This window comes from Corvus kubaryi, unplaced genomic scaffold (genome assembly GCF_017639235.1).
Source record: "Corvus kubaryi isolate FWS band 111438036 unplaced genomic scaffold, C.kubaryi_AGA036_p1.0 split3-73, whole genome shotgun sequence".
NCBI lineage: Eukaryota > Metazoa > Chordata > Aves > Passeriformes > Corvidae > Corvus > Corvus kubaryi.
Window position 1 is genome coordinate 31,743,003 of NW_024582091.1, and position 22,645 is coordinate 31,765,647.

The following is a 22,645-nucleotide window of genomic DNA, read 5'->3' on the forward strand; positions in this document are numbered from 1 at the left end:
CCTTTCCCTTTCCCTTTCCCTTTCCCTTTCCCTTTCCCTTTCCCTTTATTTGTTCTATTATGATTATTTTGAGTCTTGTTTTCCCCTGCTAATGTTTCCATTTGAAACAGAAAAGCAATATCTTATCAGAAAGCTTTTTAGGGAAAGGGAGGTACTTGCAATTATCTGACTAATTGTCCTGTGAGCAGCACTGGCATCCTTCAGGAAGACCATACGCAGACTTTTTTATGGTGGAATTTTAATGACTGGTCTTTCGAAAGAATTAAAAGTGAAAGGTATTAAAAGTTTTCAATGCTAAACATTTTTTACATAAAGTTTTATTCTTAATGTATAAAAATATGTTACATCTGTGTTTTTCATTTCCAGCCAATAGTCCTGTACCTTGGTTCTAAAATCTAAAATGAATGCTACTTGCACTTTGACCAAAATCAAAACCCAAAAGACAGACAACCTCTTTAGTCAAAAATATCATAGATAGAGCCACATGATGAAAACCAGATTTTATTTTCCTTCAGTGGAACATGAAATTTTCTTGACATGCTTCTCCTTATGGATGCCAATCTGCAAAGATGTTACCGGCTCAGTATTAAATGATATTTTTCATAGCCAATTTTATCATTCTGCCTTTAATTAAGTGTAATTTCCTATAGAAAAAAGTGTAGGAAAGGCTTGTAGACATCTTAGAGCAAAATTATATATACAATTATATCTAAAATCTCTAATCTTGACTAACATCAAAGAAATATTTTCCCATACAAATCTATTTAATTGTTGTTTGCTTGGAGTTTTTGTTTCTTTGTTTGTTTGTGAAAGGAGTTAAAAATACAGTAAAAAGGAATCACAGACTCAGTTACCTTACCAAGATTTCAAAAACACTAACTCTGCAGATTCTACCTTACTGTATTAGTCTGTAAATAGTCATTCCTTCCCATTCCTTCCATCACCGGGGCACAAATTAAGATTTCCACAAAGATTACATGGATAGCTTCACTTAAGGTTTTCCCTGATGTAAGAGGATAACTTAAACAGCTGCAAACCTCTCCTCCACTTCTGTCCAGGGTCCCTACTAGCCTTGTTGCCCAAAGTTCTCTCTCTCTCTCTTTTAAAATATAGTTGGTAAGTTTGGATTGAAAAGTTTCAGCTCAAGTTGAAACCAAATCACTATTCTGAAAAAGGCAAAAGAACTATAATTGAACATCTCTGTTCCCTGGTGGTATATTATCTTTTTTCATCTGGGTAATATAGAAAATATTTTCTTTCTGTTATAAAATGCTATTTTATGGTGGATATGCTATTACTGTATTGATCAATGTAAGTAAAACCAGATGAAATTGTTAAAAGAACATTAATAACAGAAATGGATGCCACAAAAATGAAAAATGAAAAAAAACCCCATATCTGGAAAAGCAGTTTAACATCTCAGAATTGAACCAATCAATGATTTCTGTCTTTTAACACAGGGTGTACTTTACACAAAGATATGCAAAATGCTTTATGGTAAAGTGCAGCCTGGGGAGACAGCGAAAGCCTTTTAGTGAGATCTTTAATAGCAACTCGGATACAGAGAAGGGAGCAGCACCATACAGCAACATAAAAGCAACTGAATTCAGAAGACAGTATCAGTACAAATAGGTATATACTTTAGGGATGAATGAAACTGCATAATTATTTTTAGGACATATATATGACAACTAGACTGGTAACGCAGTTTTCAGGTTTCATTTATGGTATTCTGAATTTACTTTCTCTAGTTCATTTCCAAACTGTCTGTAGCCTTGGGTTCACAAGAAATCGTAGATGGATTACAGCCATGCAAACACTGTATCTCTTCACAGGGAAAAATGCTTGGAGTATGGAGAATTCTTTTGGGAAATTATTGCTGTATTTTTAACAGTTCTGATATACTTCCGGAGGTATTCACACTGGTCACTCTAGGGCAGCAATAAGGACTTCTTTCCCATCCACTGGGTGAGCTGGACTTTTTGTCTGATCATACATTCTTAGGTGCTTAAATAGATAAAAACAATCTGACACACGTTATAAATAGTAGGACTAACAAATATTTGTCAGTATGCTTTTCCCTACTTTGCCTGGATATTGAAAAAAGTTCTTTTTAGACTTGTACAGGCTATCATATCAAAACTACTTTCAAATCCAAATTAGCAAACCCCCTGCCCTCTCTAAGCAGGTTGTTCCTTCTTGTCCCCTTTCCCAGGCAAAGATGTAGTATATGTTCCTTTGATCACCACATCAAAAAGTGATGTAGGAAATTGTCTGGTCTGAGAACCTTTCCTTTTCAGAGCACCTTGTTTGTGAGCACAGATCAATACTCAGGTCTGAACAAGCCAATAGATTCTGCTGAAAAAATTTTGACAAGCCTAACCTTGGGTTGGAGAAGGAGTTAATAGGAGTGGGTGTGTGGAGTCAGGTGTGGGGCAGCTGCACCTTGGCCAGAGCTGCCGAGGGTGAGTCAGTGTAACTGACCACACCCTCAGAAGCTGACATGTCTTTTAGGACCATGATGTGTCTTCAGCATATTAATAACCAGCCTAATACTCTGGCAATGATACGCTCATTTGAACTGAAGACAGATGGATAAGGTGCTTTGCCAAAAAGTTCATTTGTTTTTCACAAAATTTCTTGTGAACTTTAACAGAAATTCATATTCTGTGTTGGCTTTTTGTCATAATCCATGCTTTTTTAAATTGCATTTTCCTAAGAAAAAACTCAAAGCCCCATTTTTCTGTCTCAAAGACAGGCTAACTTACAGAAAATTTGAGACCCATCTCTACCAAAAGGAAATGTTTCTTTTGATTGTTGGTAAGAATAATTTTATGCCAATAATAAAACTTCTTGGTAATAGAGAGATGGATAACTGTCATGATGGTGCTTTATTTCTTACTCTGCTTTTTAAGTGAATAGTATTTATTGAAATTAAAATTACTTTCAGTTTAATAATTACCTTTTTAGGCACGGTTGTCAATGCTGAAGTGTCTGCACTTCCTTATTATTTACAGATCTTTATTTCTAATTTTCTGGTTTCTCAGCTCTTTTCCAAACTTACAACTGAGTCCAGTAGTGTCCACAAAAAAAACAACAAACAAACAAAACCCCCCCACTATCTTTTTTATAGCAACCATTTTTAGTAAAAACATACAAGCATACAGTTGTCAAATAATTGAATGTGTGCCTAAAGGTGAAGCTAACCCTGAAAAAATGAGCAAGATTATCCTTCATAATTGTAGAAAGAAATGAAACCAAAAGCAAATTAAGTCTGAAAAAAAGAATTAAACTTCTCTATGTCTTTTGTGAAAATGCCTTATAGTTTTTTTATGTTGAGAATATGCATTGTTAAAGACTGCAAAGTCCCTTCCAGAACAACCTTTTACTATGTCCACTGAAGAATACTGCTTTTCCAGACAATATTAAATGCTCATTCTTTTCCAATTATTGAAGATAAATATTCATTATAAGACTTGGACTGTCAAAAATAATTGCAATAGAAAAAGGTGCTTGAGAGATATTTTCATATATTCTAAAGAATTCTGAAACTGATATTAATCCCATTGCCTGTGGAAGCCCATTGTCATTACCTGTACTTCTATTACTTTTGCTTTTAATTTACATGTCTAGGAAAGAGACTTTTGCTTTCTTTGGGATTATAATTATGATTAGACTTTTCTTTTTTCATGGCTAGACAATGTCCTTGTCACTCCCCTTCAATTTTTTCCAACATGCAATTGTATTGTGGTACCAGCAATCCTGGTTTTTTCAGTTACTATATTCCATCATAAAGCAAGTTTTGTGCAAACATTTTAGCATTCATGAAAGCTGCTAGCCAGCAAAGCAAAAGAGTGAAGCCTTGTCCATACACTAAAAATAGACATGGAGATTTTTCAAAAATTCTCATTGTCTTCATGAATGCCACAATAACTGTGGGTTAGATCCAATACAAATACTTAAATATCAGACACAGCAACCATAGTGCGCATTTCAAGAGTGAAATTTGAGAGAGGTTTTCCATATAAATGTGAAAAATATCAATCTGTTCATCTTCTGGATACAGCAGTAGTATACTGTACAATCTCACTGGGTGGTTTTTTTCTTGTTTAAAATGTTCAAATGCCAGTGTCTCCTAAAGAAATATCCTTCATAAAGCTATAGATAAAATTGCTGCTCAGAGTGGAAGGGATTTTGAAGAAGAAATGATCCTCTACAGGTAAGCAGAGAACACTCCATAACCAAAAAATTTAGTTCTAATTTCATGGATCAAACTAAAATTTTGATACCCCAAAATCTCCATATCTAGTTGTATAGATGGTCCTCTTCTGGGTCCAGTCCTAACAGCAGCAATATGGTAAAAATCACCAATGTAGTGTCTTGTTTGGTTTAGAAAGTTTTCTTCTGGAAGTTTTATTTATGGACAGTGTAAATGACAGCACAAAAAAGTTAAGAAAAGCTACTCAGAGAGATCTGCACCTCATGCTCAGGGGAACAGATTGTGATGTTTGTGAGAGTGTTTCCTGCGGGAGCTCACCTGAGCCCTTGGCTCACCTCCCAGGGCTTTGCCTTCTGTGCTCCTGAGCTTTAGCACCAGGAGGGAATTTCACTGTGCCTAAGCAGAAAAGCTGTTCACTAGACTGCACCACAGAGCTCTCAGAAAACTTCTCTTTAGCCTTAGACCCCGGCAACTAAGCTCTTTGATGTTTATACAGTTTTACAAGAAGTCTGTAGAGAGACAGGAAAAGCTCTGAGGGGCTGAGAGATGCCTGTCACTGACACATGCAGTACTCTGCACTGGCATTTCCAAGGGACTGGTGGCTTCAGGCCACATATGTTGTATTTCTGTAGCCCAGTAAAAAAGTGACAAAATCAAGTATAGAAAAGGCCAGATCCTGGCTGCCAGGATGAAATGGAGACCTCCAGTCACCTGGAGATGGTAAGTTATTTGAGGATGTTGCTATGTGAAAGCTGATGGCAGTACTCAGAAAGGGGTACTATCTTCAGCAGTCCCAGTCAAGGGACAGTGTTTTGCCGGGAGACAAGGAAGAGAATGTTTGTCCTCTAAAGGACAGAGGGAGAATCTTGACCTGAATCCTGAATCCCAAAAGTGAAAAAGCCCACTCAAAATTTTCACCTCTTTGTGGCTGTGTTACCTTGTAAGGTACCAGATCTGGAGAAATCACCAGCTCTTTGTCCATTTCCTTCATACCAAAGATAGAAGACCCTCTCAAGATTCATCTCCAGAGCCAGGCTGTGAGCTTTGAATAGTGAGGAAAGCATTCCAAGCCAGCAGTTAGATACATCGGCTCCTTGGATGGAGGACTTTTAGATCCAAACAATATCATCACTTCCAACTGCTTATAATTTAAGCAGCTTTCAGCTGCTTCAGCTATATGACTTCTGTGAATTCTATTTCTACAACTTTGTGTCCCAATGCAATGGGTAAGGCCTGTGTCACTGATTTCCAGAGAAGCAGGGATTGCAATTCTGAGCATGCTGCTGTCCATAGTGTTTTTATGGATTGTGCCTTCCTAGCCATGAAGTAGCAACACTTTCAGCCTGGCCCCTACACTGGTCCATGGTGAGAAGACACATTCCACCCACATTCATCCTTGCCAGCAATGTGATACAGCTTCAGATTCTGTGCACCCTCTGTAAAATTAAAAATGCATCTGTCTCTATTGGAAAAGAGACAGGGTGATTCTGAAGGTTTTACAGTTCTTACAGACAAAGTAAAGAGATGGAATTTTTTTGTATACTGTCTGTAAATTTTCCTAACATGAGGAATCATCCATAGAAAGATGATTGGTCCTGATCTTCAAGCCTATTAATTCCTTGGATGCCAGATTGAGACTGACAAAATGTTTCATTACTTAGAAGCCTGATCCAGTTCCAGTTAACTTCAGAGAAAACTGGTTTGTAATCTCAGAAGCAACTGGGGTGATAGATTCTTCAATATGGGCATTTACCTCTTGAGAATTTGATGGATACCAAATTCAGTTCACAGAAGGCTGGTTACACATCCTACTATTCTCGAGTTTTGCTCAATATGGAGGAAAAAAACACCCTATTTTTGAAAAGCTTTACATTCTATCACCAGTAACTCCAACCTTCTAATACATTTTCACTTTGATTTAATAGAAGTTGAACTTAAGTATTATGTTTCAGAATAACAATTTCAATATCTATAAAGGTTATAATATAAATCCTATTTCCTTCCCTTGTCTGCTTTAAAAATTCAATGATAACTAAGTAATTTTTTCAGAAGATTACGAAGCAGTTCTTATTTTAGGGTCCTGTGTTGGCTCACAGTAAAATGCTTGACAGTACCTCATCATTATTTCTCACTAAATATACTTTCCATGTTATTATTCCTGAACTTTAATTCTATCCAGACATACATATAACTAACTCCTTGGCATTAACAGGAGTCCTACAAGCATGACAAGGATATAAATAATATTTCTGTTAATTCTATTTTTTAATGAAAAAATTTCAGATTTTCTCAGTAATGGTGGAAGAGTAAAGAATTCTCACAGAGCAGCAAACAGCTCAGTAAGTATTATTACTTGAGTTTTGCATTTAATAAGTTTGTTAGAGCACAACTGATAAGGTTAGTAGACTGCCATGTAACTATTGACAGAATTTATATCATGGGTACACCAGCTAATTCTTAAAATGACTAAAAAATATTTTCACTCTATAGTTAAGAAACTGACCAACCTTTTTTCAGGGAAGGTTCCATTTCACCTAAACCAAGAGAAAAAAACAGATATCAGAGAAAAGATATCATTAAAAAAAAAAACAAAAACAAACCCACATTTTTTTCATGCTGTCTTCTTTTAATTTCAAAAAATAATTTTTCTTCTTTATATGCTAAATGCCAAGCATCTGTTCTGAGATTTTGGATTTTTCATCAAGAATCTCTCTTGCCATAGAGTTTTGGGTAGATAAATTCAAGATGCACTAGTAACTAAGGAAACATCCAAATCTCTATTTGTGCTTCTGAATAATAACTCGTGTCTACAATTTACAATTTGCTTTACTTTATGCATGTTTCCATGTTTTAAGAAAAGGCTCACTGGTTTTGTTTTAATTCCAAATGATAAAACAGATATGCAGTTTAGCAAGATTGTAAATCTGCAATGATTCTAGTGAAACCCAAGGCAAAAAATAATCCATTTCAGTGTAACTACAAGCGCTTGATTGCTACAATATGTTATTCCACCTCCATGTAGGACACAGAATTTGAAGGAGTGAGCCTGAATGACTGGCTAGTGTGAAGCCTCAGCTGCACTGACTACAGCACAGAATGGGCAGGGTGCTCACATGCACTTAGTTTTTATGATATAGTGCAGTAAGATGCCTTACTGCCTATTCACACTCCTGTGAATATTATTATTATTTATTAATTAATAAATAATTAATTATCAATTAATTTATTAATGAAATTCCACTTGGGCCAAAGGCTGTTAGGACTGAGTTTTCCAAACCTGGTGAACATCAGATCTCAAATTTTTGTCTGTCAGGTATTTTATGATTTTCCTACTGCCATTAACACTTACACACTCGAGTGTTTGAAAGTTTGCACATGCTTTGGGAGCTATGAAATGCTAAAAATGCACACTGATAAATTTTACCAATCTCTCTGTGTTTCATCTTTTCTGTTTGTCAACCTTATGAGAGACTGGCATTCTTCTAGTTGTAAATCATATCTCAGAATAGGATGCCCAATTCACGGACTCACATGTAGCAGCCTATCTATTAGCATTCATGTATGGTGCTAATATAAAAAGCTCATGCATATATTAAAAGATAAACATTTGATAATATCTCAAGTTTCTGAACAAATGAGTAGAAGTCAGTTTCAGTACATGTCTCTTTTTAATTATATTCTGGTGTAGCCAAATAGAATATAAAATAAACTACCGTGAAATGAAGATGTCACTCCTACACTCATCGCTTGTCAGAATGACCAATATGATGTGACACGATGATGCACTACTGACTGTGAGCAGTCTCTGCTCATACTGGGGAACTAGGTTTTATTTTTTGCTTTGTTTTGGTTTTTTGTTTAACAGAAGGAGAGTTATTTCCAAAATAAAAATATTAGTAATTTACTTTCATTTATCAGATGATGTCAGATGAAGAATGATATCATAATGGCAGAACCATAATTTCTAGTAAACTGAATTGTTTGCAATATGCCATCCAAAATCCCGTTAGTTCAGTAGAAATGCTATTTTTTTTTTGTTTGTTTCAATATACTGCCCTGTCATCAATATGTCAAATAAAAAAAGTTTTGAGTTTCTTGATGTATCTTTTATATTTTTCAGGGTTCTTTAGATTCTTGCTGATTAAAAGAAAATAATTATTTCCATTCTCTGAAGCAATATTCTGATGCATACTTTGATTGTGGCTTTGAAGTCATATATAAATTAGTGCTCTTTTCTTCAAGATGTCCTAATGGTAATATTTGATTCTGACAGCTTTTCTGTAATAGTACCTTAAACATGAGATGAAAGCTAACAAGGAGGCCAATTTACTGATTGGAATAGCCAGTGGATGCTTTATTAGCAACAATGTTCACTTTTCATTTTGTTTGACATTCTTGTCTGTGAGGTTAAAAGCTGAATAAGCCAACCTAATGCGTGTAAAACAGCAGTTAGAGCAGTTACAGAAGTCTTTATGTTACAAATACCTTCATCACTGTCATCATCATCACTCCATACGATGTCAGACAGTAAAGAAAAAAAGCCATAAATCCAATCAGAGGACTCTTCCAGTGTCTCATGAATGATTCTCAGTGGTTCTGTGCTGAGCTTGTGAACAGATCTTCCTGAGTGCAGAGTTTAAAACAAAAGCAGTTTGAAAAAAAACCCAAAACAAACAACTCCTGCAGTAATAGAAGTTAATCTTCATTTTATACAGGACAAAATATACTACCTCTTTTAGCAGAAACAAGGATTGTGAGTGTTAATTTTTATTATTCAACGATTTGAGGACAGCTCTCCTTCCTGTGCAAGACTGGTATAAAGTGTATCTTACTGCATTTGCTGTTCATAGAGTGATCAAGGATCCAGTGTATAATTTGGTCTGATGTTGTGTTCCAAGTTCTGCATCTCCTTCTGAGGATGGTTGGGTAAAATATAAGTATAGATTACATTCTAATATTCATCATTTTAGATAATCTCTTCCTTTCAGCCCAGCTTTTAAATCTGATTCAGGTCCCCTAACTCCTGATGCCTCTCTAGGTTTCAGTGCCATCAGTGTCTCATTCATGTCATATCTCCCCCCTGAGCTCCCTCCTTTACACAAGTCCTGGCTGAGGAAATTGCTGAGCTCTGGATTAACTACACAGGCAGGTCATGTCATGGCTATGGAGCACATACATAGGATGGGAAAAAGAAAGCTGTGCACACTCAGGCCAAAATTAACCTGGGTTCAGAATAAACAGGGATGCAAATCCAGATAGTGGCACACGGACAGCTACTTTCAGACACACACTCCCAAGATTCTGGTTCTTCTCTTATGACTTTTCTAGAGTTTCTTTGACAAACAACATCTGCATACTTAACTTGTTCTGGTCTTACTGCCCCTGTAGGCAAGCAAACTGGAAAACAAGGAAGCTGTGAAGTCCTCCACCTTCCTGGAAACTCTGATGGAAGTAAGGCTTTCGCTCCCCACTGCATCCACACCCAGGCAGTGCAGCCATCAGTGGGTAATACTACTATTCCTTTAAAGGATTTTCCAGTTGGGATTTCACCAGATTTCTCTGTACCTGGCACACCACTTCAGAGTGACTTTCCAGCCTCTGACAGACTTTTTCTTCTGATGATTCTGCACAGCCATTTTCTATTTTCTTGTACACTGTACCAGATAGTGCTTAGGAAAGAGGGACAACCTTCATTCAGTCTATGTTACTGCCCACTGTACTTGAAATGGCAGATTGACTCATTGCCTGGTCTGTGTGAAACTTTTCTACAAATATGAGCAACCTATGAAAGTAGACCACAAATATGATTTGGACTTATGGCCTAGTCTTGCTCCTAGGAGTTTCAATAGAAATACGTACACTGAATTTAACAGTGTCAAGGTGGGAACCATACCTGTGTTTCACATTTTTCTCTAGGTAAATATTTTAGTAAGAAGCTAAAGACAAGTCTCTTCAGAACTACTTCTGACTGCAGTGTTCTGACTCACAAGCCAAATCTTAGCATTAATCAGAAACAGTCTCACATGGACTTGCAGGCTACAAAGACAGGCAAGGTGCAGGCTTAAAGGAACTTTTTTCAGTGACAGCAGTATGAATATTATTTTCTAAAAGTGTTATAATGAAATTTAGAGATAACTTTGTTTGAAGTATAAATGTATGGTTTGTTTTATTTCTAATTAATTATTCTGAAATACAAAAGACCAGGCCGACTTTCTCTTAGTTTACACCTGCTTGTTGATAATGCAGACCAAAGAAATATTGTAGTTAATATTTTATGAGTATTGTATTATATGGGTATATGCTACTGAACAATCAGACACATCAAATAAACTAAAGGTGTGACATGATGCAATGACCTAATTGCAAAGAAATTAATTTAGTGTATTACTGTGCACACTGTTTTATTCAGAAAGATTGAGTAGTAAACCAGCAAATATTTACTTTTTAGCATGACAGTTATTTGTTGCACTGTCTTCATGCATTGAGATGTAGAGATTTAATTTTTTTCAAGTGATTTGCCACAAATACTCTTCTCAAACATTAACCAGGAGAATGAATACCTATATTTAGGCTCTTAAAAAGTAAGTTTGTGACCTGACCCCTGATGCCATTTGCCCTTTATTCTAATCTAGAGGTGCTAAGGAGTCGAAGTAGACTAATAGAATGAAAATGGCCAGAGGTGTCTTAGCATAATCAAGGTTTTGATTCACAAGCAGGGATGGTTTAACTTTGGACAGCTGCCTCGACTTTCACTGTGGCTATCCACCCTCATTTTACCCACTGGTTGCTTAGGGAGGGCTCAGTTGCTTTTACAGCCACAGGCTTTTACAGCTGCAGGGGCTACAGCTGTAAGCTAAACAAGAACTGGTATCAATTTATTTTAATACACTGGTCTATCAACTAGCAGTTCAAGAACTGCTTCTGCTTCACAGGCAGCAGAGCTGTCCCCTCTGGGCAGGCAAAGGAAATGCTCAGAGAAGTGCAAGATCAAGAGCAGAGGAAATTATTCCAACCACCCCAAGGCAAGCCATCTTTGCTGATGAATCAGTCTTCAACATCATATCCTGGTTTTTAATTCATAATATCTTTATACCACACTATGAAAAGCAATTAGAAATTACAAGTGTCCAGAGGCAAAATTCTCCAGTCATGCCTATGCTAACAGGCCCAAGTTGCAAATCCTGTTTAACACAGAAAGTTTAGAAAAATCAGTTTGGTGCTGTGTAGAGGACACTTGACTGGTATTTGCAAAATGAAGTTTTGTATTCAAACAGGTACTGTGAGCTCACTTAAGGTTTAATGCAAGTGGCACAGACCTGGAAAATTATGTCTTGAGCACAGATCTTTTGTTTAATTTCTGTTGCATTTCCAACATTTTTTAAAACTAGTGCTAATAGTAATGATGTGACCTAGAATTCTTAAGAACACCACACCATGTAATGCTGAAGTGACAATTATGACTGATTAAATCCATGTTTTCAGTTCTCCCAACAACTTTGATAACACCAGGTTCTACGAGGTCCCTAGTAGAACGAAATACACTAGAAACAAAGGAAATGACACAATTCTTGTAGTAACAAGTACAGAGAAACTTTCAATTTACCTCACACACATGCAAAGAAAGACAACAATTTCCAGAAGATTTGCATACTCTTGCTTCAAGAGTGAAGCTGAAAGAATGTAGATTTTCATAAAAAAGTTTGAGCTTGATATTTTTTTATTTAGAGATGTCCAGCAATGGAACAGTGTGATAAGATTTTTTACAATCATCTTGTAGTCAATGTATTCATCTTCTCAATTCTTAGGCAACCTTAGAACACCAATTATTTTAAAAGTAAGCTCACAATTCATTTCTTTTGCTAACATATGGTGTGTAATATAGAATTTGTAACTAATCTACAGCTATAATTAATATTATTATAGATTGATATAATTGATCTAAACCATAATTAATATGTGATATATCACATAAAATCAATTGCTCTGGAAATAGTGGCAGCAGGATCTTGAATTTAAACTGCAAAGAGCCTTTATCAGTACCGAGTATTTCTCAGACACAGACTAGTGAACTTCTAACTTTTGCCAAACTTTTAAATAGGGGTTGAACCAATTAGATAAAACAGTAAGCAATTATTAAATGTCTGTTGAAGGAGGGGAAAGGAACTAAATGGTTACTGAGGAGGTTAAATTCAGACATGAACATACAACTAATATTGAAGAATTTTGTTGACACTATGCAACTACATTTAATCACTTAAAGTTCAGCTTATCCTATTTAGGGAAATGTACCTGAAAAGGTACTGAATCCCTGATGGTTTATAAACTCCCTCAAAAGCCAGTCCAGAAAGACATATTGTGACCTTCAGAAGGCAAGTGTCTCACTTTCCTCTGAAATCTCTTTTAGGGTTACATGAATTAATTTCCAAAGGTGCCCACTCCTTTCCGTTGACTAGAAATGAAGTCTGAAAAGTTAGTGTGGACATGTCACCTTATTTTCATATTATTGAGATATGTGACATGGATCCTGCTTGTGATGCTATTTCAGATTTAAATCCTTCTTGTTATTGTACACTTTGGCTACGCACTTAAATTTGTAACTCTACATCCATAATTAATTCCAGGTCAATACAACTATTCACCTTGATAAATTACTTACATTCCAGAACAGCACCGATTCCACAAAAATGCTTTGCTAGAACATTTTGTTTGTCATAGTCTTTTATTACTTGGTACAGCATAAGAGATGTTTTTCAGACCAGTAAAAGTTCATCTTTACTTGTGCTGGCATGTTCACTGCTATGAGAATAGTAACAGTTTTGTTGTTTTGTTTTCAGTGGAAACATCAGAACTCCAGAACCTTCTGGAAAATGCTGAAATTTGGAAGAGTTAAAGCTGACAGAGGAAGAATTCCAGTCAAATTGAAGGAATTTGTATACCACCTTTCAAAGAAAACTTGAGGCGAACTCAATTGAATTTGATTGGAGAATGTTTGTTAGCTGTTAGAGATATCTGGAAGCTTGTTTGGATTTTCTGTACTAAACATATGCAAATATCTTTTAAATAATTATTTAAGAAACAGTTTCAGATGTGTTGTACGTATTAAATACTTCTAAAAACTCCCTATGTAATTTGAAGCAGGACATCAAGTGCTACAATTCTTTGCAGCTCTCTAACATTATTGTTACAGAAAGAGTTATTTGATTAAAAATGCGAGAACAAAAATTTTGAACAACAAATTTCTTAATTTCTGAATTCTCCCTGTCTCACAATTTTAATTCCAAATGATTTTAAAATCAAATTTATCACCTTAATGGTAATTAATAACTCACAATTAACACAGCTCCTTGAAACCAGCCAATGACAGTCTTCTCAAATTCTGCAATTGGCATTAGCTATGTTCTTGGGATCGAAGGTAATTTTTGTAAAGCAACAAAGTATTTTTTGAACAAAAAAGCCGTTTTTTTTCATCAGGACTCATAATGGGTACTTTAACAGTAGTTTCTGCAAAAAAGAATTGAGTAATCACATTGTATGATTTGCTGTAGCCTCTCAAGCAAATTTGGTTATGCTTAATAGTCTGCGTCATTTATTCCTGTGAAGTGCACAACAAAAAGTGACTGATTGATTTATCTGTGCAAATAACTTCAGTCATTATTTGAGTCTTAATAACTCTGCCAGAAATGTAGTTTCCAATCAATCTTTTTTGCTTGTCAAATGGTTAAATGTATATTCAGAATCCAACCTATGTTAAGGTGGCTTTTTTTTTAATGGATCACAGCAAATTAGTTAATAATTGTTGGATTTTCATCAATTACATATTTTGACTCCAGTGAATTGAATGCAATTAAGTTAGAAATGATGGTAATTATCTGGTGCAAAGATTGATCTATGAGATATAAACTACTTCATTGATACTGACAAGGTACAGCTGACGAAGATGGAGAATTTCTGTTGTGTTTGATAAAATACAAAAGCCTAACACTAGCTTGTGGTAATAAAACATATCCTAATCTAGTAAAATATTATATTATGAATATAGAGACCTATATTTTAATTTGAAAGTTTATATATTTGTAAGTTTCTTTCTTTCTTCTCCATGATTCTTTGAAGAGTAGCATCTAAGGTATTAAACTCAATATACACTTAAAGTGTCCTATTATTAACATTCCAGTTTATCAACATAGCTGTCCTTAGGTCTTACCTTTCTGTTTCATAGACTAACGTTTTTATCAAGCTTATAGCTCTAAGCCATAAACAGGTAAAACTCTAGTTGGTATCACTGAATTATTAGTATAAAAATATAAATTTAATTTTTAATTATATTACATATAAAAACGGTCCAAAAAAGTGTAGAGTCAGCTTTCTCAGTAATTTCCATTTTATAAGTACATATATTGTAAATATGAAGACTTCAGCCTTCATCTGTCTCTTTCTAATATTAGCCTTAGATAATTATATTGAGGTCAAGTTCATAGAGAAAACCCCACCTGAAAGTGGATAAAGAAGCAGTTATAACTAGAATCCACTTGCCAAAATTTAGAAAGAAATTCACAAACTCTCACAAAGTAATCAAATAATTTCAGGTCCATTTGATATAGCCCTACATGTCGACAGGAGTGTATGTTTAGGATGGGCTTTAGTAGTTTATATTACTTGATTTGATATCAGCTGGAACATTTTGATTTGATAGTTCAGACCCTCATTAGGTGGTGTTTTCTGAAACACATAGGCATTTTATCTAAAACAATTTGAAACTTTATTTTTTTCTCATTCTATGGGTCAGTTTTCTGACTAAGAACACAGATCTTCAGCTTGAAAAGCTGATAAATAAATGTACAACAGCATTTTTAAAGGGCGTTTAAGGCGTAGAATTAGTACCTCAGCTTGACATCAATTCCTGGGAATCTCCTGGCTGGGGGCATCTCTTAGCTGTCAGATCTATCTCAAGCATGATGTGAAAATGAGAAGTAGGCTGTAGCAAGCCCCAGCTAGGCAGAGTTGGGGTTAGCTGAGAAGCAGTGCAGCCGTGTCCTGGCCTCTGCTCATGCCCATGCTTTGTTATCATCCACACACGTATTCAGAACACTGCAGGCAGAAGGTCTTTACCAGGTGGTAAACAGGGATCATCACAATGTTGTGAATAGGTGGCTATACCTGATGGCAACGGAATGAACCCCAGAAAGGCCAGTAAAAAAAAGGAAGAAACACCATTAGCAATAATGAACATTCCCATCTGTCTCTTGGCTAAAGGAAGCACTTAAGGAGTGAAGTGAGGAGTTTAATCTCTGTGGGGCTGCTGTTATGAAGCAGAAATTGGAGTTCATTAAAAAGAGAAACAATATGCTATAGGTGTGAGATAACACAGTATGAATCACAGCAATGTAAAAACGTGGTCAAATAAAGCACAGTATTTTCACAAGTCACAAAAAAATTCTATTGCTGAAAAGGATATATAGGTGATTCTAGTTGAGTTACTTCAATTTCTTCAACAGCAAATAACCAAAGAATTGCATCACTGCAATTGTTACTGAAATGAATTATTGGTTTGATTTGTTTGTTTAAAATTAGAAATTTCACAGGTATCATTATGCACTGGAAATTCGCTTTGTGTTTTGTGTCTCATGAAACACATTTAAGTATGAATTCTCTTCTTAGATCCTTCCCTGTTCATTGAGACAGTTTCTGAAATTTCATATTCTCAACTTCATGACCTCCCAAAGTTTGATCTATCAAAATTTATCATCTTTTATATGCTGGACCTTTGGGGATGAAAGCAGCACTTGCAATACTGCAATAGTTCATAGATTGTCATTCTTTTCAGTATAAACTCATTTTCTAGGAGTTTATAAATCAGATATGAGATCTGCTGCAGATTGAAACATGGGAAACCAGATGTCATCTGAGCAGCCCTTCTTTAAACTGGAATTGGGTTCAAATCCCTTTAATGGATTTTATCATGGAAGAGAGAAAAAACGTTTTGTAGGTTTTAGGTACATTACTTAAAGTTTCATATAATTCAATTAAGAATTTCATTAAGAACTTTGAAATAGATAAGCTGTTTAATCATGCTTTGAATTGCCATTTAAAATACAGTAAAAAATGTATTTCAGAAGACTATAACACTGTTTTGATAAATTCCAGGGTAGGAGGTTTTCTTAGGGCTTTGCATGTTTGAAAAAGAGAAAAAATTATTTGTTCCATTAAGTTTGCTGATGGTTTAAACTAATCCAGAAGTTAATTCTTTTTCCTGACTAAATGCAAATGTATTATCAGTTTTAACACTGGCGGATATATTGTCATAAAACAAAGGAGTAAAAATAAGTACACTCTTCTTTTTGCAGCTCTTAAAACTTTCTAGTGAGCATTAGCCTAACAGGGTGACTACAGTGAGATGACATTGCAGGGGAAAAATGTGTATTTCTTATAATTATTGTATACTACCCAAGGCCAGGAAAAATCTATCCATGACTGCATGACAGTAACAGAAATGACCACAAGTTCAGCCAGGGAAATGGTGACTTCAAACTGTGTTATTCAGAAGTTAGTACGGGAGACCCCACAATATTTGGCCAGATGTTTTGGATTAACATAAAAAGATTAAAATAATAATAATTAAAGAAAGCATCTGACTGGATGAGAGCTCCATGCCTTCATGTCCTCTTAACTCCCCATTCCTAAAGGCATTACCTCCACAAAGATCCCACTCAAAGAGCCCACTCTTTTTCTCTATTTTTTTCACTTATGAAAACAAAATAGCAAGCTCATTCTGCTAAGCATGTCTCTCTGTGTTTTCTATATTTTCACTTATATTATTTTGTAGATAATTTTGGGTTTCATAGATTTGGTGAGGTTTCATTAGGTTTGATTTAGTCTGGCCTTTAAGTGACTGGCTAAATCACTGTCAATTTACTCTGAATATTGAACACTCTGGATCTGAAATTAGGGTGGTGTTAATTAGCTGTAATTGGTCACAGAGATGGCAGGGAATTTTGAACGCTCTATTAGCCCATTAGCAAATATGGATTCCTGGGCAATCAATCTTTAGGACTAAAATAATCTTAAATTATTGAGTTGCATTTACCAATTAAAATATATAATCCAGTTATGTGTACAAGAAATGCATGAAATACATTCATGAATTATGAAGCCAATTAAAAAGGTGTGTTTTCTAACACAAAGGATGGTAGTAATGAACTGTTGCAAAGCAGACATAAAACTGAAATTAATTTTTTCTTCATTTCTGAAAATATTGAAAATATGTGAGATCCTTCAATGTGGCATGCTACTTATTCCATATTCATCCACACTACGTACTGCATGAGATTTATAGTTTCTTCTCTCAAGCTTTTGTAATGCATGTCACCTTCATACCACGTTAGAAATATTTCAGTCATGTTCATAGTTGTACAATATGTTATGATAGGAATGCAAGCTTTCATTTCGTTCCTCAAAGGAATGAGCATAATACACTAAAGCACAACACTGCAAAATTTAATTTCCTCCTTCTGGGTAGATAGAACAGGGGTGAAAGTTTTAGCACTGATCTAATTCTTGTCTCCTGCTTTCCTCGAAGTCCACTGCTAAAGCAAAAGCTGATTTGCAGATTCGATCCCTGTTCTAACTTCTGAACAAATTGACACCCAAGAGGCAAAGCTTTACACATGCAACTTGTGACATGGGGTCCTCCTGCTATGATATATTTTATATCATAACCAGCACCTCCTGAGTAATACAGAGTACTTCAGAATTTACAGCCATCATGTCCTGGATGTGTAAAATTACACAAAATTGTATCTTAAATTGTTCTATGAGTGGAGCTTGAGTTCATGTAATCTAACTTCACTTACCTAAACCCTAAGAGTTTTGCTCCCTCAGCCTCCCTCAGTTCTGTAAGCTATAATGCTGAATAAAGAGGGCCAGCAAAAAAGTAATTTACCGCATATGCTTTAGGATGAAACTAAACACTTCTTTTTCATATAGTTATTGGGCAAATGTCATCTTATATAAATTGTCGACATTTCACTAACTTGAAGTTTACTTCTAAAAGAATGTGAAACCATAGTAATCAAGAAGCAAAATCCATGGGTTGGCACTCTAATCACAGAAGGTGGTGTGAAGTTCATACTGATAAGTTAAAAGAATACATAGCAGCTAAAATATGTGTACTGATACTTTATGTCTTTTGGAATTATTTGCCTTTCAGATGATAAGAATAAAACCATTAGTTATTGAAGGAAAACAGTTCTCAGGTTCAAGTTTAAAATACTCAGCTCATGTGTAGTGTTTTTACTGAGCTGCATGAATCTCTGTGTACTCTGGGCAGCTCATAACCTAGGGGATTGCACTTCCTGTATTTTCCAGAGGTTGACAGCTCTGTAGTGTAATCAGGGGGAACAAATCCATGTCTATTCCTCAGCCACACAGTTCCCAGGCTGTTTTACTAGGTCAGCCTGCTTCTGCTTTCTGCTGCAGTCACTGCTGTGCAGTGCAGTCACTGCCACAGCTCTGCTTTGCAGGCGGTCATTTCTGGCACAGAAACGTAGTGAAAGTCCCTGGTGGGTGCCCATAGATCAGAATCCTCTGTCAGCTTTGTAACTGCCCTTCAAAAGTCTGCAGGCTGCTCCTCGGTCACCCTCCCGTCTCCTCTAGGCTGAGTTCAGCTCTCTCAGCCCACCTCATTCACATGCTATGCACACTTTCTGAACTTGAACTTCATGGAACTTCAGGTAGAGAAATGGGAAAGAAATTGAATGCACTGGCTTATGAAAGGCAAGTGTTATTTGAGGAAAGATACACCGAATTTTCTGTATTTTATGGATTTAAGAAGTATGCAGCTGAATATAATTTTACTGGCATCTTTCATTTGCATTTGAAAACTAGGAAATTAATTTTAATCATGCTTGCAAAACTAAATTTACAGCCCAGAAAATAACTATTCACTCTTTTTATGCAGGTCTGGTTTTTCAAAGAACAATGTCAAACCCAAGACAAAAAATTACTAGGTTTTAGATTTAAGGAATCACTTAGAAATATGCTCAAAATTCTACTTTCTCTATGAAAAGAAGGCATTACTTTCACTGGAGAAAAAGAGCCAAACTGTCCAAAAGTGAAAATCATTCTTGTATCAGTAATGCCAGCTAGGTGATTTTATGTGAAATCTTCAGCTATTTCCATGGAATTTTTATAGATCAATGGGTTTAACTTGAAAAAATCAGTAGGGAATCAGGAGTTGAAACCCAAGGGTTATGATAACACCTGTGTAAATATTGTTATATTTATGTAAATACAGAAAAAAGTCTAATATACCCTGGTTTAAAGAAATACAGCAGTTCCTTCTCTTAATGTTTGACCATTGAGACCTCATTTGAATGCCAGCTCAGTTAATCACTTAGGAACAGGAATATTGCTGGGAAGGAAAAAAAACAAACTCATGGACTCAAAATACTAAAGTACCATCTCTCAGAGACCTCCACAAAATAAAACTCACCCTGCAGATTAAATTTTACATTGTCTTATTTCTATATCCTGGTCTGAAAATGCCAGTTTCCATCAACATTTGCGAGATTTCAGCTCATTTAACCAATACAATATGAACAGAATTCCATCTGCTTAGAAAGTTTCCTTCAGAGTCCAGTGCAAATACAGATTCTTATTGCTTAACATTACCCTGACTTGTTTATTGAGCATGTGTGACCTGACAGCTAGATCAGAAATTTCTTAGTTTAAGAGTTTAGTCTGAATTATGCCCTGGTTCTTGACTGTTCATTGAAAACATGTTAAGAACTTGATTAACTGGTTGATTGATTGATTGATTAATATTTAGTATGGGAAACTAAAGTTGAATATGATAGTTTCTCTTTCTTAGTTTGTATTTTTGTTGTAGCATCAAATGTTTCGTTCCAAATTAAACCTGATCCATATTTTGAAAGGATCTCTCAAAAATAACTTTATGGTTTCCTGGGACTCCAGTGATGTCCTTCTGAAAACAAAGACAGATGAGAAAAATATTTAAGAAAGTTTTGTGGTACATTTGCTCCACATTTCAAGCTCTGTGACATCTATTGATCCAGGATTGCTTGGTTTCTTTCAAGATCTATATATGTTTCAAAAGCTTTCCAAGTAAATCTTGAAGTCAATATTGATATATAGCAGGACAAAAAAAAAAATCTATGAATTTATCAGTAAACTAATAAAGTCCAGGAAATCTACTCCAAAACATCAGCTCAATTTCTTTTGAATTAAAAGGAGTCTGAATTTCAATTCTTAGTTAATTATTGTGACAGATGCAATAACTTTAGAGATGGAGTTCTCATTTAAAAAAAACAAGGAGCCACAAACAATAATTTGTTTTCTGCTTCACATACATGTTTTACAATAGTTAATGGCTGTTTGCCTCACAAGTTTTACTACTGAAGGCTTGCTGAACACTACATACCCTTTACACAGCAGTTAATTTATTTTTCATTGTATATCATTGCCAGATAAAAGGTATAAATATTCTAGTCCTTCCTATTCCCTGCTCCTTTTTTTTCTGAATCACCGTCTTTGTACCACCCACTTCATCTGTGCCCTCAGTAATCACTATGTTCCCCAAAGCTTGGTTTTGTTCATTTATCTAGCCAAGTCTTAAACTAGGCTAGAGTTATTGCCTTATTGAAGACAAGGGTGTGTCTTAGCTAATATTAAGAATCTGGTCCTCTGCACTTAATGGTTTTTGAAGATCAGTTTTAGGGTTAGCATGTTCTTCTGCATTTTTTGGTCATTGAAATGTGTAAACAGATATCAGAATATTCAAGGCAACTATTAATGACTTTATATTTCTGAAAATATGAATTAATACTAATTTTATTTTTCTAGAAAAAAATTTATATAGAAACTGAAAAACAGAAATCTGACCTTACATGCTCATATACATTTTACGTTACTGTCAACACACTCATTCTGCAGGATGAGGATGGGCTGCAAAATGGAGAGACTTAAATGATAAAGATATATGAAGTGTAAACTAATATGTTCTGACATTTCTCACAGTATCTTTTCTCCTAGTAAACTCAGCAGAGACCCTATACTGTCCCCAGGGAGGTGAGACACAGGCATAATTACATAATAGACACAGCTTAATAATTTTTTAAATTTGAGTATACAAGGTGTCAAACAGAATATGCTGAATTTTACCTGCTAAGGCTTTGTAATCCACCAAGTCAAACATTACAATAGCTACTGCTGACCAGGTAACAATCAGAGCAACAACAAGAAGCCATGCTGCTGGTGAGCTGAACGTAGTCACAAGGTCTTCTGTCACTGATTTCTTGCCCACTTTCATGGATGACGAAGGAACAGATCCGTTCTTACCGTCTATTATTGTCGTGGTTGTAGACATGTGTCCTATACAAACAGACAAAACAGAGGAAAACAGTGTAACAACTTGGAGCTTAGAACCAAGAACATGAATGCTGTTTTGAAATTGTTTTGTAGTCAGTATGTTTAAAATAAATATAAATGTTGTATTACTAAAAAAAGGTTCTTGAACTTTCTGGAAGAAATAGTCACAACCAGCCTTTTTGATTATAATATGACATTTTTTAGTTTGCCACAAATAGCTACAGGCCTAGGAGAGTGATTGATGAAAGCATAAAACATTATTACCCTCCAAAGGATTGTCTTGTTACGGGCCGTAGGCCAGATTCTCAGGTGATGTGATTAAGTGAACTTCCATTGGCTTTAATGGAGCTAATGCATCTACGCCACTTGAGGTTTGGCTGGAATTCTGCTGTCAAGGACATGTATCAGTAGCAATAGAAATATATACACTTCATTTCATCTAACAGAAACACAAATGATTTCCATGTTCAGGAACCTTAAAAGTTGTAAATGAGATCGTAGCTGATTTTTAAATACCTTTGTTTGTGGAATTTTTCACTTAATGAAAAAATTGCCTAAGAAACAAGAGTTAAAATGACAAAGCAGACTTGATTCCAGAAAGCATAGGTTTGGTACTAAAAAGCTGGTAGGAAGGTGAGTGCTACTTAGCTAAGTGAGCAGCTGACACACATTAACTGTGTAATGGACAGTAACAATAGTGACTTAACCTGCTTCTTCCTGAGGTATTAAAAATGCTAATTTTGGACACAAACCAAAACAGTGGTAACTGAAACCTAACCATATTTGAAAAGTCTCAAATTAACCTTCTTCATAAAAGACATTTTATAACCTAAACAACCTAGGAAGGTATTTTTTATTTTCCATTATATACAATAACAATGGTAAAAGTATTCCTAACAGCACAGTTCAAACTATTAGAAGGCCACAGTATCTCCACTTAGTTTACAACATCTACTTGTATGCTACAGTTAAAATATTCAAAGATATATTACATGTGGTTTTGGTCTGGTTGTTGAAACCAACTTTCCTAAATTAATTTCAGTG

General features: G+C 35.4%; 1 protein-coding gene across 1 annotated transcript in view; it reads right to left on the bottom strand.

Annotated features, from left to right (window-relative positions):
- The window catches only part of TRDN (triadin), a 117,616-nt gene that overhangs the window by 65,491 nt on the left and 29,480 nt on the right, over nucleotides 1-22,645 (bottom strand). Inside the window, exons 2-5 of the mRNA XM_042016652.1 lie at nucleotides 21,395-21,604; nucleotides 15,326-15,373; nucleotides 8,705-8,842; nucleotides 6,727-6,753 (exon numbers count right to left, since the gene is read on the bottom strand). Of these exons, the coding sequence (XP_041872586.1) occupies nucleotides 6,727-6,753; nucleotides 8,705-8,842; nucleotides 15,326-15,373; nucleotides 21,395-21,604 (423 nt within the window). The remainder of the gene's footprint in view (nucleotides 1-6,726; nucleotides 6,754-8,704; nucleotides 8,843-15,325; nucleotides 15,374-21,394; nucleotides 21,605-22,645) is intronic.